The sequence below is a fragment of the Scyliorhinus torazame genome, chromosome 9 (assembly GCF_047496885.1).
Source record: "Scyliorhinus torazame isolate Kashiwa2021f chromosome 9, sScyTor2.1, whole genome shotgun sequence".
Lineage (NCBI taxonomy): Eukaryota > Metazoa > Chordata > Chondrichthyes > Carcharhiniformes > Scyliorhinidae > Scyliorhinus > Scyliorhinus torazame.
The window spans coordinates 69139878-69157532 of record NC_092715.1 but is presented as its reverse complement, the minus strand read 5'-3'; the positions used below and the strand labels follow the sequence as shown (position 1 = coordinate 69157532).

The window sequence follows — 17655 nt, the reverse complement described above, 5'->3', positions numbered from 1 at the left end:
AAACTCGGGGGCGCGACCCGTGGGCAGGTTGCAGCGCTCCCGATCGCGCTGATCCGCGCGCAACAACCGCAGCAGCCAGCTGCTAATAACGCCGGCTGCAAGTGGCCTTCAAAATGGCCACGAACATGTAAACAAAATGCACTGCGCATGTGTGCCAGATCATCGGTGCGCATGCGCAAAACTATTTAAACGATCGTACCTTTTTTTTTACAAGTTCGGGGGGGGGGGTTTATTCATTTATTTTATCCATTTAAATAATTTTTTTTTTTTTTTACAAGTTCGGGGGGGTTTTATTTGATAAAATTTAACAAGAAAAATGCAGAACTTTGGAAAAATGGAGACTCCATACTTTCCGACACCGGAAAGCTTCACCTTCATCCAACAGGTTCCATTGGAGGAGCGTGAACGAGGGCCAAAGGGTCCCAAAAATATTTCCTCCATTTTTTTTCAGCAGCAAACAAGGTAAGAGGAAATGGTGGGTCACGCAGGTCAGCCGGCGTAGGCTGCGAAGGTCGGCTGGCGTGGGTCAGAAAGGTCGGCCGGCGTGGGTCGCGAAGGTTGGCCGGGTTGGGTCCCGAAGGTTGGCCGGTTGGTAAAAATGGGTCCCCGGAAAAAAGGTTTGAAAAACTGATCTAGAAGGACAAGGGCAGCGGATACATGGGAACACCACCACCTGGAATTTCCAATCCAATTCACTCACCATCCTGACTTGGAAATATTTAGCTGTTCCTTCACTATCGCTGGGTCAACATCCAGGAACTCCTTCCCTAATAGCACCGTAGGTGTACCTACACCACATGGGCTGCAGTGGTTCAAGAAGGCAGCTCAACACCACCTTCTCAAGGGCAATTAGGGATGGGCAACAAATGTTGGCCTAGCTAGCAAAGCCCACATCCCGTAAAAAATGAAATTAAAAAAACTATATATGCTTTTGAAGTTAATAATAATAATCTTTATTGTCACAAGTAGGCTTACATTAACACTGCAATGAAGTTACTGTGAAAAGCCCCTAGTCACCACATTCCAGCGCCTGTTCGGGGAGGCCGATACAGGAATTGAACCGTGCTGCTGGCCTGCCTTGGTTTGCTTTCAAAGCCAGCGATTTAGCCCTGTGCTAAACAGCCTCAGTTATTGGGCATACGATGTAAATGTGGCCTGAATATACACGTTTCCGTGAAATTTCTATGAGGATTCTGATTTCACACTTTAAAACAGAGGGTAAACTCCAACAAATACATCAAAAATAGTTTCTGCTGCTTCTATAGGCACCATTTCTAGAGGCAAAACATCAACTCAATCTTCATGTTCCATCCAAAACAGTTTTTTATTCCTTGAGCAAACATGAGACAGAATTGAAGACACATTCAAGTTACCAACTACTTATTCCTTTCTTGGGTGATATTCACATTGAATAATATTGGGGAGTGAGCTTGGGATGAACCAAGAACGAAGTATCACAATATACTGGGTAGAATTTCACGTCCCCCTGCTGCTCGGTTTTGTTGCGTATCTGGGAATACATTCTTGCTGGTTCTGCATCACATGATGTGTAGTGACGATACCAGAGTGTTTGCGCGGGCTTTGAGCAGATCACCATCTTGATTGTATGAACAACACCCATAATAAACTGTTCATCGTGTTTTGCAAGAATCCAGAGTGTGGGCACCCTCATACCTTATCTCTTTGCGGCAAACAAAATATAACAGGTTTGTAGGCAGATGGTGGCCATAAGGTCTTTCAGGTGGCCTTTCCACGTGGCCCTCGCCCACCCCAACCTCTCTGTTACTTTACTCTGGGACTACTGAGGCCCAGGCTAGCCAGTCTGCCTGTCCTTGTACCAATTAAGACCACTTAAGAGCCGTTTCCCATCTGGCCTCAATTTTCAGGCAGGCAGGAGGAGTTCAATGGCAGAAATGGAGGCCCGAAAAGTAATCCTGTTGAAACCTTAAGAGGAAGGTGTGGAGGCACCTCTATCAGCCGCCTCATTTTTAAATTTTTAAAAATAAATTTGGAGCACCCAATTCTTGTTTTCCAATTAAGGAGCAATTTAGTGTGGCCAATCCACCCACCCTACACACAGAATCATAGAATCACTATCCTATCTCCTTAACCCAGTGACCCCACCTATCCCAACCTTTTGGACACTAAGGGGCAATTGATCATGGCCAATCCGCCAAACCTGCACATCTTTGGACTGTGGGAGGAAACCGGAGCACCCGGAGGAAACCCACGCACACACGGGGAGAACGTGCAGACTCCGCACACGAGTCACCCGAGGCAGGAATTGAACTCCGGTCCCTGGAGCTGTGAGGCAGGAGTGCTAGCCACTGTGCCACCATGCCGCCCATAACATCTTTGGGTTGTGGGGTGAGACCCATGTAAACACGGAGAGAATGTGCAAGCTCCACACGGAAAGTGACCCAGAGCTGGGATCAAAGAGGGTCTTCAGCGCCGTGAGGAAGCAGTACTAACCACTGCACCACCGTACCATCAGCCGTCTCATTTTAACAATGGGTTCCCCTCCCCAACACTGCCATCAGCAGATTTAGCCCATGTAGGTGCTCCCTTTCCTCCAGCCTCTTCACCAATACCCCTAGCACCTCCTCCCTTTGCCCATTTCCACGCAGCCCTGAGACGCTCACACTTACCTGTTCCTGGACTCTGGGGACTTAGATCCTGGGACTGCTTTCGGTCCCAGTCCTGCCCAGTGCAGCTTCTGCAGCCAGAGCATCTAGGAAGGAGAGTCTGAGGCAGGACTTCCTCCCAGGGGAGGGGCAGAAGTCCCACCTCCGACCAACTAACACATGCTGGAGCGTGAAATGCCTGTGGGCCAGGCAGTATCGGCAGGGATGTGTTCTCTGACGACTCCTCTGATGGCAGGAAAGCAAATCCCGCCATCCCAAAAATCCTGGTCATTGTCCTGGCAGCCAAATATGACTTTTCATCAGGATCTCAGAGTAATATTAGCAATTATGTTATGGTCTATGTTACCTCATTTTCATCATCCTCATCAGTAACAACACTTTCACTTTCTATTACACCTGAGAACACATAGACTCAAATCTTGGAAAGCACAATGTTCCAAGAAGGTAATCAATGCCCAAACGAAGGAGTGTAGAATACAGTCTTCCCACCTGTTTAAGTCCCACAGCGAGTGCAATATTTCCAGCCTGTAGTGCAGAGATCTCAATTTGCTGCTCGGCAAATGGCAATAAAAGGCGGCTCATTCGTTCTCTGCAGAGGCCAAACAAGCAAGAATAATCTTGGTTAAAATGTTTCAAAAAGCATGTTCCTGATTTAAAAGCTCACATTCAGGTAATGGAACTGCCAGCTATTTACAGACAAATATTACAGGCAATGAAATATGATTGATGTGCAATATAATTGGCGAGGGGTAGATGGTGGCGCCGTGATATTGTCACTGGACCAGTAATCGAGAGGTCCAGGCTAATCTTCTGGGGACAGGGGTTGAAATACCACCATGGCAGCTGGTAGAATATAAATTCAATTAATAAAACCAGGAATATAAACTTAGTCTCAGAAAAGGTGGTCATGAAATTAGCATCGATTGTCGTAAAAACCCATCTGGTTGAATAATGCTATTTGGGGAAATAAATCTTCTGTCCTTACCTGGTCTGGCCTACATGTGACACCAGACCCACATCAATGTGGTTGACTCTTAACTGCCCTCTGAAATGGCCGAGTAAACCACTTAGTTCAGAGTAATTAGAGATGGCCAACAATTGCTGACCTTGCCAGTGACACGTACATCCCATGAAAGAAGAAAAAAACAGATGCAATTTCGACATAGAACTTTTTCATGTTTGCTCTGCTCATCTATCTAGATATTGAATGAATATAGTGCCCTGATTTCCTGAGCTAATATCCTGAATTTTAGCCCAGGTCAGGGCAGGCGCGAGTTAAATTCTTACAATCTAAAGCATCACCCAGCCTGCTGCGTGTGTGCCTACTTCCTGTATAACCAAGGAGGGTTGATATGGACAAAGGACCTGGTCCCGAGTCAATAATTAAAAATGCTAATGAAGTTGCAGGTCTTAGATTTTTAATAGCCCTTTACGTTTAGTCATAGCGGCTTGTGTTCCCTAGGGTCCAGGAGATCTGGCAGTGGAAGGAAGGTGAAAACAGTCGGAGCCAGATGACAAAGTGCTTTTCCAGCACTGACTGTGGGCCAAGAGGAGTGAGGAGTGTTGCCCTCCCCTTCCCCCCATGGCCACGGGTTAATTTGCATGATCAGCTGACTATTGCTCCCCTCCTCACTCCTGCAATCTGAAGCCCCCCATCCCCTCCACCAATCTCAAAACCAACTTGTGACCTGAAGACTGATCCCAATCAGGGCACTAGCCTTTCCTCACATTAAAGTGCTGCTTTTAAAATTGCTCAAGCTTCAGTCTGAGTAACAGGGTAATTAAAAAAGACAAATGATTGATATAGGGCGCGATCGAATGACCACGCTGCACCATAAAAGCAGCTCACCGTGGTCGATAGAAGCTGGGAGACCCCACTCCCAGGATCTACCCGGCTCGAAAATGCCTCGCAAAATCTAACATGATCTCACAAGACGTTGCTATGTCCATTGAAGGTGTTCACCGCGAAGACCTCAGACGAGCGCCGTTCAGTACTGGTCTTCAGAAACGGGGACCAGATGAAATGGCACCTGTGGAGTTCTCCAAGGGGATTAGAGACTCCCAGGTGCATGTCCTCTGGGCAGGGTCCTGGGGAGTAACTCAACAATGTAGCCCACACTTAAAATTTCTATTAGCATTGGGGAACTGAACTCAGAGATCAGACTGCCATTTCGAAAGGTCCCCCACAGCCCCTACCCATGGGCAATATCACCCCCCACACACAGGAAAACTACCCACACCCCCCAAGTGTGGACACCCTGCTGTGGGGTCCTTGGGGGTCTCCCTCTTCAGGTCCCCCCAAACTCCCTTACAGCACCTCTCCCTTCTAGGATCCCAGCCCGTCACCCCTCCAACCTCCCAGAGGCCCCTACTTACCTGCCCTGAACTCCCCAACCCCTCAAACCCCTCCTCCACCATCATTTCATGGGCATGGCACTGCAAGTTTCCTATAAATAGTAGCCTCAATGCCAGAATCAATCATTATGAAGTGCTTCGAGAGGCTGGTCATGAGACACATCAACTCCATGCTCCCAGAATGCCTTGATCCACTGCAATTCGCATACCGCCACAACCAGTCCACAGCAGACACCATTTCACTGGCCCTGCACTCATCCCTGGAGCATCTCCACAACAAGGACTCCTACATCAGACTCCTATTCATTGGGTATAGCCCAGCCAAGCTCATATCAAACTCCAAAATCAAACTTCCTGACCCATAGACCACAATCGGCAAGGATAAACAACGCCTCCTCCACGATAGTCCTCAATACCAGAGCCCCGCAAGGCTGCATACTTAGACACCTACTATACTCCCTATACACACACAACTGTGTTGCAAAATTTGGCTCCAACTCCATCTACAAGTTTGCTGATGACACAACCATAGTGGGCCAGATCTCGAACAACGATGAGTCAGAGGACAGGAGGGAGATAGAGAACCTAGTGGAGTGGGTGTGCACATCACCAACAATTTGCCCTGGTCCACCCACGTTGATGCTATGACCAAGAAAGCACAACAACGCCTATACTTCCTCAGGAAACAATGGAAATTATGCATGTCCACATTGACTCTTAACAATTTTCACATAGAAAGCACCATAGAAAGCATCCTATCTGGCTGCATCACAGCCTGGTATGGCAACAGCTCGGCCCAAGACTAAGAAATTACAAAGAGCTGTGAAAGCAGCCTAGTCCATCATGCGAACCTGCCCCCCTTCCATTGACTACACCATCTGCTGCCTTGGGAGAGGCAGCATAATCAAAGACCCCTCCCACCCGGCTTATTCACTCTTCCAACCTCTTCCATCGGGCAGGAGATACCAAAGTCTGAGAACACGCACGAACAGACTCAAAAACAGCTTCTTCCCCGCTGTTACCAGACTCCTGAATGATCCTCTTATTGACTGAACTGATCTCTCCACACATCTTCCCTACTGTGTGGACTACACTCCGTAATGCTTCACCCGATGTCCAAGTCTATGTATTTACATTGTGTATTTATTGTATGTCCTATGTCTTTTTCATGTATGGAACGATCTGGGCAGCATGATGGTGCATTGGGTTAGCCCTGCTGCCTCACAACACCGAGGTCCCAGGTTCGATCCCGGCTCTGGGTCACTGTCCGTGTGGAGTTTGCACATTCTCCCCGCGTTTGCATGGGTTTCGTCCCCATAACCCAAAGATGTGCAGTGTAGGTGGATTGGACGCACTAAATTGCCTCTTAATTGGAAAAAATGAATTGGGTACTCTAAATTTATTTTTAAAAACTTTTTAAAAAAATGTATGGAATGATCTGTCTGGACTGTACACAGAACAATACTTTTACCTGTACCTCGGTACACGTGACAATAAACCCAAATCCAATACAAATCCAATTGTTTGGCTTAGTTGAAGAGCCAATAGGAGTCAAATGTTTGGACTGCCAGTCCAATCAGAATCTTACACAAACGAAAACTTTGACCAGACCAGCAATGCAAACTGATTTTCCTGTTGAGATTTTGTTAACTTCAACTGAAATACAATCTCGAAAGGGAGCTTAAGCGTAGGTCATTCAGCCCCAAGGCCCAGTTCAATCAGTTCAGGGTTGATCCGTATCTTAACTCTATTAATCCACCTTGGCTTCATTTCTTGTACTTCCCAGGTTGTAAATGTTTTTTTATATAATCTGCTATCTGGATCCAACAACCTCCTTTTGAGTGCCAATGCTTTGATACCACTACAGGATGTCAAAACAGGAAATAAGTGTTTTATTCCCCAGCACCAATCCCGCTCAAGCACAACACAAAGTATAAATTAAAATGATGTCAGAGCCATGCGTCGTTTGTGCAGAATATTTATTTATCCATCTAGCTGTGTGGGAGTTCTGTACTTTCTAGCAGCAAGATAATTACTCACGTGCAGTTTTTATTGACATTGTAAATGGCTGACTGAGGTTTCATTGTACCAGAGTAGATGCGGACAAACACCAAAGGCCCACGCTGCTTATCATGAACAACCTTAAAGGCGAGGGCACACAGGTCATCCCCATAACAATGTCTGAAAACACATTGCCGAGAATGTCAACATGAGAGAAACTTGAAAACAAAAAATATATATATATAAATAACTTGCAGTTTTTATTTTATAAAAATATACTTCACAGACATTACGAAACAAACCAATATGACCTATTAGAGAGCTCATTGCTGAATGAGTGTGGAAGATTGGCTCAACCAATCATTACTCACAAACCAAGCAAGATAATGTCCCATTGTGACATGAACAACTGAACATTGAGAACTCATAATAGGCAACAGTTTTCCTCTAGTCCAAAATGGTTGACTGCGGCATATTCAACTGTCAGGCCATTTATGGATTATGCGTTTATAAGTGGAATTTACAACTGCAGCAAGGATATAAGAGAGGTGGATTTCCGGTGACGTCATGTAAGCACAAGACGCACAAAAAGTGGCTCCGAGCAGGGTCTTTGTTTTTTATTCCTTTTACCCATTTTTTCAGGGGTTTTGGTGTCCAAGCCCAGTTTCTTGAGTGGGTGGACTCATTCCCAACAGAGGCATGTTGAAAATGTCGACAAAGAAGCTCAATACAAAAAAGACTCAGGAGGGTAGCCAGTCAAAAGAAACTGAAGGAGGGAAGGTGGCCACTGCACCCATTACACTAGACACGTTGGCCATCTTGATGCCGCAGGAGCTGGAAAAATTTGGTAAACAGGTGGACAGGTAGTTTGAGCAGCAGCGCAGGGAGATAAAGGAATCCTTTAAAGCCACCATTGAGGAAGCTTTGGGCCCCGATTCGTGAACAGCTGGTGAAGACCTCGAATGTGGTGGAAGTACAGAGTGAGACGCTGAAGGGTGTGGCGGTATTATAGGTCAGAGTTTAGAGAATCCCAAAATGTATCATGGAGTTCACCTGACCCACAACTTTTAATAGATTGTGGTATGGGGAGCACACGGCTCACTCTACAGGTATGGTACAACAGAAATGGAAAAGTATTTTTAAAAGCAAAACAATGTTTATTCTATGAACTCAAGTTAACCTTTTTTTAAAACAAACAGTGAATATCTTAGCAACCATTAATTCCCATGTGATAATTGCCCATGTGATATCAATAACTATTTCAGGTCAGTTTGTTTTTCCTCTGGAAGGTAACTCAACAATTTATCCCAATTTTTAAGAACATCCTCATTTTCCAATTTAATTTGAGGTATGCCAAATTCACAGTCATCTGGATTTGGTTCATCACTTTAAGTTAGAATCATTAAAACCTCCTCCTTTTTCTCTCCTTCCCTTTCAAAGTACCTTTTCAACATATTCACATGACACTCTCGGTGAGTCTTTCTTCTATCTGGTGTCTTTACCACATAATTCACCTCACTTAATTTCCTTTCAACCTGATAAGGTCCACAAAACCTAGCTTTTAAAGGTTCACCTACCACTGGTAACAACACTAAAACTTTATCCCCACTGGCAAAACTACGAACTTTGGATTTCTTGTCTGCTACCCGTTTCATTACATTTTGTGCAACTTTCAAATGTTGTCTAGCCAATTCACCTGCTCTATTTAATCGTTCCCTAAAATTTGACACGTAATCCAATAATGTAATTTCCGATTTCTCACTCACCAATTTTTCCTTAATCAATTTAAGTGGTCCTCTTACCTCATGACCAAAAATTAGTTCAAAAGGACTAAATTTGGTTGACTCATTAGGTGCATCCCTAATTGCAAACAGTACGAATGGAATTCCTTTATCCCAATCCTCTGGATGATCTTGACAATAAGCCCTCAAAATTGTCTTTAATGTCTGATGCCACCTTTCTAACGCTTCCTGCGATTCTGGATGGTACGCAGTTGATTTAAATTGTTTTATTCCTAAGCTATCCATTACTTCTTTGAATAACAGTACGAAGTCTTACAACATCAGGTTAAAGTCCAACAGGTTTGTTTCGATGTCACAAGCTTTCGGAGCGCTGCTCCTTCCTCAGGTGAATGAAGAGGTCTGTTCCAGAAACACATATATAGACAAATTCAAAGATGCCAAACAATGCTTGGAATGCGAGCATTAGCAGGTGATTAAATCTTTACAGATCCAGAGATGGGGTAACCCCAGGTTAAAGAGGTGTGAATTGTCTCAAGCCAGGACAGTTGGTAGGACTTCGCAGGCCAGATGGTGGGGGATGAATGTAATGTGACATGAATCACATGAATCCCAGGTCCCAGTTGAGGCCGCACTCATGTGTGCGGAACTTGGCTATAAGTTTCTGCTCAGCGATTCTGCGTTGTCGCGGGTCCTGAAGGCCGCCTTGGAGAACGCTTACCCGGAGATCAGAGGCTGAATACCCTTGACTGCTGAAGTGTTCCCCGACTGGAAGGGAACATTCCTGCCTGGTGATTGTTGCGCGATGTCCATTCATTCGTTGTCGCAGCGTCTGCATGGTCTCGCCAATGTACCACGCTTCGGGACATCCTTTCCTGCAGCGTATGAGGTAGACAACTTTGGCCGAGTCGCACGAGTATGTACCGCGTACATAACCGACACAACCGACAGAATACCCTTCGTCGTCCAGTACTTCCCCGGAGCGGAGAAACTACGTCATCTTCTTCACAGCCTTCAACACATCATTGATGACGATGAACATCTTGCCAAGGTCATCCCCACACCCCCACTACTTGCCTTCAAACAACTGCGCAACCTCAAACGAAGCATTGTTTGCAGCAAACTACCCAGTCTTCAGAACAGTGACCACAACACCACACAACCCTGTCATGGCAATCTCTGCAAGACGTGCCAGATCATCGACATGGATACCACTATTACACGTGAGAACACCACCCACCAGGTACGCGGTACATACTCGTGCGACTCGGCCAACATTTCTTAAAGCGACATTCTCATGACAGGCGGAGGCCTTGTCGCAGCATGAGGACTGGCTCGTCTCGTTGGAGGCGGAGAGGAACAAAGGCCTGAGGTTAAAAGTGGAGGATCTGGAGAACAGGTCAAGTTGCTTAAACTTCAGGTTGGTGGGGCAGCCGGAGGGAGTGGAGGGCACTAAGGCGACCCAATATTTTCCGGAGATAGTTTCTCGGCTGGTGGGAGGAGAGGAGGTGTTAGAAACATGGAATATAGAAGGAGGCAGCCATTCTGCCCTTCGAGCCTGTTCACCCCTCTGAAGATGGACAGAGCTCATTGAGCTCACAGGCAGATGCCCAAGTGGTGATCATCCGCCTTCATAGCTATCAAAGGAAGGAGAAAGTCTTGGAGTGGGTGAAAAGGATCCGGAACATTGATTGGGTTGGGCATACGGTGCGTATATATCAGGACATTGGGACTGAGTTGGAAAAGACATGTACAGCCTTCAACAGGGTGAAGGCGATGTTTTACAGCAAGCGCATGTGATTTGGGGTGGTGTACCTGGCACAACTGCAGGCCTCATCAAAGAGAAGATGTTGAGACCGGTGTGAGGAGGACTCAGTGTATGAAGGGGTGATGTTCGTGCAATGTACTTATGCCTTTGTGTGTTTTGTTTTTTTCTCTGTTAGGGGTTGGGGGTGGTAATACAAAGGGGACTGTTTTGTGGGTGGGGGGTTTCTTCCTCGGGGGGGGGGGGGGGGAAGAGAATTGTTAATGTTGTTGAGGTTTGGGCATGTTGATGGGGGCAGTGGGTCAGGAGGCATTGGAGGGGGATCCTGGGTGGGGGTCACTTTGCTAACGAGGTGGCTAGCGTACAGGAGTGGAGTTGGGGAAGAGCTGCGGCCTGTTGAACCAGGTTGGGTGGGGCGCAATGGGCCTAGCTGTTTGTGTCGTGGAGGAATGGGGCTCACAGGCAGAAGCCCAGGTGGTGATCATCCGCTTTCATAGCTATCAAAGGAAGGAGAAAGTCTTGGAGTGGATGAAAAGGATCCAGAACATTGATCCCCCCCTCCCCCAGGGTGAATGCTACGTCATCCAGTACGAGGTTGAATTTGATTCAGCTCAAGGTGATGTTGAGGGCACATATCACCAAGGCCAGGACGAGTCGATTTTTTTTGAGGGGGTGAGGATAGGTGTGAACGGTGCTCAAGTGGGCCGACAAACCACACACACATGTTCTGGTCCTGTCCCAAGTTGGTGTGTTATTGGGGGTAGTTTTTCAACAGCAAATCGGCAACCCTGAGCGTTGATTTAGAGCTCTGTCTGTTAGTAGCTATAATTGGGGTGTCGGACCCTCCGGAGCTGAGGATGGGTATGAGGCCAGATGTTCCGGCATTCTCCTCGTTGCTAGCCCGTGGATTCTGCTGAGTTGGAGGCAGGGAACACCGCCTATCACCGCAGTGTGGCTAGGTGACTTATTGGAGCTTTTGTATCTTGAGAAGGGGGACGATTGATCAGTTTTATTGTAGATGGCGGCTGTTCATTTTGCACTTTAAAGGATATGGTCACTGTTAGCTATTGGGGGGGGGGGGGGGGGGGTTGTTATAGTGATTGGTAGGAGCTTTTTTGTAGTTGGCACATGTTTAACTGTTTCCTTGATTTGTATAAAATGTTAAAAGTTCAATAAAAATATTTAAAAAGGAAATAAAAGAGGTGCTATCAACAACAACTTGCATTTATATAGCTCCATTAATGTAGTTAATAATCCCTTGGTGGTACACAGTACACAGGAACAATATCAAATATAATCGGACACTGAGCTACATATGGCGACATTAGGCCAGATGGTCAAGAGTTTGGTCAAAGTGGGAGGTTTTAATGCGTGTCTTAAGGATGGAGAGTAAGGTAGAGAAGCGGTTGGATCCCAGGGAGGGAAATTCCAACTCTTGGGCCCTCAGAAGACCGAGCCACCAATGATGCAGTAGTTAAAATCAGGGCTGCTCCGGGGCCAGAATTGGAGCAGCACGGAGGTTCAGGAGGGTTGTGGGGCTGGAGGAGATTGCCAAGATAGGGAACGCAAGGCTCTGAAGAGATTTCAAAACAAGGATAATAATGTTAAAATAGAGGTGTTGCTTAACTAGGAGCCAATGTAGTTCAGTGAGCACGAAGGTGGTGGTGGTGAAGGTACTTAATCCCCAGTAAACCTCTGACCGCCCAACCTCCCATTCCAGCCTGCAAGCTAGCTAACATTGTGGATAGCTCCTCCTCTGCAGTACTGTCAAACATGCCAGCATCATTATCTTATCCTTGTAGTCTCTGAACTTGCAAACTACCGTGGCATCACCAATATCCCTTTCCTCACCAAAATCCTTGAAACGATTGCTGCGTTTCAAATCCTTGCCCACCTTTCCAGCAAATAGTGCTGACCTCTCTATCAGCTTCCCTCCACTGCTGCAGCCCCAGAACGGAAACAGCCCGAATTAAAGTCACAATGGCACCCTCGCTCTCATGCACTTTCCCGCTTATCCTTCTTAGCCTTTCTGAAGCATTTGACATACGCAACCGCACAATTTCTTCTCCAATGCTTTTTCTCCACTGTTTTGCTGAGTGGGACTGTCCTTCTTCGGTTACACTCTTATTCAATCATAGCCAGTAAAATTCCAACAATGGCTTCTCTTCAACCTTTGCACCATTATCTCTGGAGTTCTCCAAGGATTACTGCTATTTACTTTACTACAGGCCACCCCTTGGAACCACCACCCACAGACATGAGGTCAACATTTGTGGGTATTCTGATGACATCCAGCTCTACCTCTTGGTTATTTTTCCACTGCCTGTGCTGAGCCAACTTGTCAGATATCCAATTCTGGGTAAGGCGCAACTTCATGTCAAGCATTTGGAAGGGCAAAGCCATCGTCTCTGCTGCCTTCTCCTCTCACAACAACCTGCCAACATAAACTCCTTTCCTTCACCATTTATTTTATCCCCTTTCTTTTTTACTCCAAAAATAAATTTAATTTAATTTACAGCCAATGTGTGGATACAGATTAATCCTAACCATTCAGGTCACAGCGTTAACCAGACTATTCTCAACCTCGCAATTCATATGACGAACAACTGTGCCTTGAACCGCTATCCTCTCAGTCACAAAGACTGCCTACACTCACCTCCATATCATTGCGTTTCTGCTCCTGCCTTAGCCCATCTGCTGCTGAAACCTCAGCCATGCTTTTGGCACCCCCAGATTCTACGATTCCAATGCTCTTCTTGGCTAGCCTCTAATCTTTCACCCTCTATAAACTTCTACTCCTTCAAAACTCTGTCTATGTCTTATCCTGCACCAATACCTGCTCACCCACATTGGCTCCCGTTGCAATGCAAGGAATTGAAAATTCTCAGTCACGTGTTCAAGAATCTTTCTGGCCTCCTATTCCCCCCATCTCTGTAACCTCCACCAGGCCTACAACCCTCCGAAAGCTGTGCACTGTATTTTTACACATTCTCCCCCTTCCCGACCTTTCCAATATTGGTGGCCATACTTTCAGCTGTCCAAGCCCAATGGCTTTTAAGTCCCTCCTTACTGCACTGTGTCTCCCTCTTCTCCTTTAAGATTTTCCTTAAAACCCACTTCTTTCACCAAGGTTTTAGCCACCCGAATGTACTAATATCTATTTCTATGACTTGGCATCAAATTTTGTTTGATTATGCTCCGGTGAAGTTGTTATAGCATTATTCCTGAAACTCAAATACTCACATGAAATCGTGCTGGCATTCATTTGGGGCCGGTAGGTACTTTGTGATGGCATCCATTAACAGCTGCACACCCTTATTCTTCAACGCACTTCCACACAAAACTGGTACTGCTGTTTGTGCCAATGTGACTCGGCGGATTGCTGCATTTAACTGCATTTAAAATATTCAGGGTCAGCGTTTAAAAAAAAATAAACTTACGTTATCTTTACTTTCAATTTTAAGATTTACTAAACTGATGTTTAATACTAAATGCAATACTGGTGTTTCTCGATAACTACACATCGTGTTGCAACTGAGCTGCTGAAAAACTACAACATGAAAGAGTTCTTGATTTACAAATTATCTACAAGTCATATTTTTCTCCAAATTTGTTCGTCATATTGGTCTGCCAATATTTGAGAGAAAACAGTGGTACAGTGGTAATATCACTGGGCTAGCAATCCAGAGGCCTAAGCAAATGCTCGGTGGGGTAGGAAGTTCAAATCCCACCATGGCAACTGGTGCAATTTAAATTCAATTAATAAAATGTGCACTTGAAAGCTAGTTACCATGAAGCTATCACTGATTGTCAGGAAAATAAATCTGTTATCCTTACCTGGCCTACATGTGACTCCAGTCCCCCCAGCAAAATGGTTGACTCTTAACTGCTTTCTGAAGTGGCCGAGCACAGGAATTCCCAAACCGGGGTCCGCGGAACCCTGGTGTTCCGTGAGAGGCCTCCAGGGGATGTGCGAAAGTCCGGAGGCCACGTGACAAAACGGCAGTATTTTTTTTAACCCGAAGAATTGCATGCGAGCCGAGTCAGTCAGCAGAAGTGAAGATTCGTGAAAGAGCAACGGCCACAAATCAAAGAACAAAAAAATCAAATTGACAAATCAGAGCCTGCCCTCTCTGTGCACTGGATTCTGACAGGATGACTAGTGAGGGGATTCATGTGACCTGGTTAAAATGTGCCATTGAAATGAGATGAAAGTTTGGTGTTCCCCGATTCTCTTGGGAGGTCGCGAGTGCTTCCAAGGCTGGACAAGTTTGGGAAACCCTGGTCTAGCACGTCACTCAGTTTATGGGTGATTAGAAAGGCCTTGCCAGTGATGTCCACATCCCATGGAAGAATTAAAAAAAAATATTTTTCATGTTAATTTTGTCAATAACCAGAACGCTGTGTGCAAGCGCCACTACAAGTTTGATGTGCTTCTGCGCAGAATGGAGAGAGTGCTGCATTGTTGGAAGTGCCAACTTTCAGATTTGATGTTATACAAAGGACCGAGGGCTGAAGGGCCTGTTCCTGTGCTGTACATTTCTTTGTTCTTTTGACAGATTTGTTCAGGGGGACAATTAAGGGCCATTTAAGACCAGTTAAAGCAGGCCAACTAGGATTCGCCAGTCAGTCTCCATGTTCCTGCAGGAGGTGGCCTCCCAGATCTAGGGGACGCTCCAGGCAGGTTATGAGGCCCTGCTTTCCTTGGTGCAGGAGCAGCTGCAGACCCTCCTTGCAAACCCCCCCCCCCCCGTCATACATACACACACACAACAGGAGTGGCTAGGCTGTTTAACATTTCCATCTTGAGCAGTCTTCTCCCTTACTTACCTGTCATGGCAGCCTGCTGTCCTTTCAAACTGGAAGACCTTTGATTGGCCCTCCAGCTTCGAGAGCCCACCCACCACGCTTAATTAGGCAGCAACCGCACCCACTAATTGGCCACTCCAGGTAAAATCACTGAGTGACTTTTTTTGTTGCACAGTGTGGGCTTCTGACTCACATTTCAGCCTACCAGCAGGATTCAAAAACGTGCCCATGAGGTAAAGCTGACATAGTCTTAAGATTTAGGAAACTCACTCTGTCAGCAGGAACTGCATCCACATTCTCACTTAGCGTTTCCAGAACCAATTCAGCAAATTCATCATCTAAATCCGCTACCTGTGTTCAAACAAATGAACACCACATTAATGTCGCTATAACATTTAGAATATTTCCCACAAGAGTATAATCCTCCCAAAACTTTTTTTTTTTTAATCCTCAAAAGCAAAAACAAGGACAATTCTGATAAATTTGCAATCTTGTTGTACAAGCCAGTCAAGGCTGTGATGGTTTGACCTTGGCACGTAGGAATTGTTATTATTAGCCAAACAAGTTGCTACTTTTGTTTTGTGTGAAATGTCACACAGATAAAGTGCCAGAGCTATTGACCGTTTAGTTCATTGTTCTGTCTGTGAGTGGAACAAAGGTATCAGCCAGTGTTATATTTTTCACATTAACGTCCAATATGGACCTTTACAGAGACTGGGAATTGTCCAAAATCCCACAGCTGCTGGTCTAAAAATGACTTCTGAATAAATGCAAATATAAACTTGTTGAAACATGCAGTCCATTTTATAGTATAAATGAAGTTGATTCAGAAACCAGGGTTTAGCTCGGAGGAAGAGTCATAGGGCAGGATGTTTTGGTGGCAGTGGCGATGGGGGATGGAGAATCACACCCACAGGATCTCAAAAAGTTAACTCTGTTTCTCTCTTGACAGATACTGCCAAACCTGCTGAGCCTTCTGTTTTTATTTCAGAAACCGGGGAAGTGATTCTTATTGAGGAACTTGCCACTGGAAACGCGGGAAAGTCCCGCCAGTCACACCTTACTGGTTCACATTTTCACTTCCCGCGCTTTGCACTCTGTACACCGCATCGCCCGTCACATGGGTAACGTTTGGTTGTCTGCGGTTTCTTCATGTGGAGGCGACCCCTATTTCTCCATCACGAATCAGCAGTTCCCGCCTCAATCAGAGGGTCTGCCAGATATGTCAGAGCTGGAGGGCCCTCATTTAAAAATCTGGGTGGGTATGTCAGGAACATGGCGTGCAGGTTGGAACCTCGAACTGATGGGCAGGTCCTTCAGCAACTGCATTGCTCAGAGGCTCCCCCGACTGTTGTATATGGGTACTGCATCAAAACATTGTCAAAACCAATACTGCCCTCACATGGTTGGAACCTATCTCATTGAATCCTATTCAAAAGCATTTTGAGACCCCTCCTGCGCAAAGATCTACTACTCGTGGGGGAAAACTATTTTCCACTGCCCATATCTCTGAAGTTTTATTAATTTTGTGCTAGCACCTCATCACAATTTAAGTTAAATTAGCCAATATGCACATTCAATACCTCTGCTTTTCAGCATTTTAGCACCTTACTGGCGTGCCCTTTCAATCTTATCGAATAAAACAAACTTAATTCTCAGAGCCACTCACTTCATAATTTTTGTTGCTCTCTGAGCCCTCGCTAATAAATTAACCTCTTCTTGACCAAAACTGATTCAGAGCTTAAGATCTCTGCAAATCATGTCTATGTCAAGAAGGTCAATTGCACCCATTTTCATTTGGGAGTTATTTTGGATGAAGTTTGTTACATATCAACAGTGGAATGGAAAGTTGGCCAAACCCTGTAGACATTCCTGTTCTTTTTTCTTTTTTTTTTTAAATTTAGGAGTACCCAATTATTTTTTTCAAATTAAGGGGCAATTTAGCATGGCCAATCCACTTACCCTGCACATCTTTGGGTTGTGGGGTGAAACCCACGTAGACACGGGGAGAATATGCAAACTCCACATGGACAGTGACCCGGGGCCGGGATTGAACCTGGGTCCTCAGCGCCTTAGGCAGCAGTGCTAACCACTGCGTCACCGTGCCGCCCGTAAACATTCCTGGTTCCAGAGATGTAGCATCATATTGATTAAAGAAAATTACTGCAGATTCTGGAATCTGAAACAAAAACAAAACACTGGACAATCTCAGCAGGTCTGACAGCATCTGTGGAGAGAGAAGGGAGCTAACGTTTCGAGTCTGGATGATTCTTCCAGGCTCGAAACGATGGCTCCCTCCTCTCTCCACAGATGCTGTCAGCCCTGCTGCGATTGTTCAGTA

At 45.7% G+C, this 17655-nt stretch overlaps 1 protein-coding gene across 5 annotated transcripts in view; it reads right to left on the bottom strand.

Moving 5' to 3' along the window:
- The window catches only part of gfm2 (GTP dependent ribosome recycling factor mitochondrial 2), a 77701-nt gene that overhangs the window by 24095 nt on the left and 35951 nt on the right, over positions 1 to 17655 (bottom strand). For 4 of the 5 annotated variants that reach the window (XM_072516074.1, XM_072516076.1, XM_072516077.1 and 1 more), the window contains 4 exons: positions 15585 to 15665; positions 13749 to 13897; positions 7041 to 7181; positions 3135 to 3234 (listed from right to left, as the gene is read on the bottom strand). In XM_072516074.1, coding sequence (XP_072372175.1) covers positions 3135 to 3234; positions 7041 to 7181; positions 13749 to 13897; positions 15585 to 15665 — 471 coding nt within the window. The remainder of the gene's footprint in view (positions 1 to 3134; positions 3235 to 7040; positions 7182 to 13748; positions 13898 to 15584; positions 15666 to 17655) is intronic. The other variant, XM_072516078.1, reaches the window with a different exon arrangement.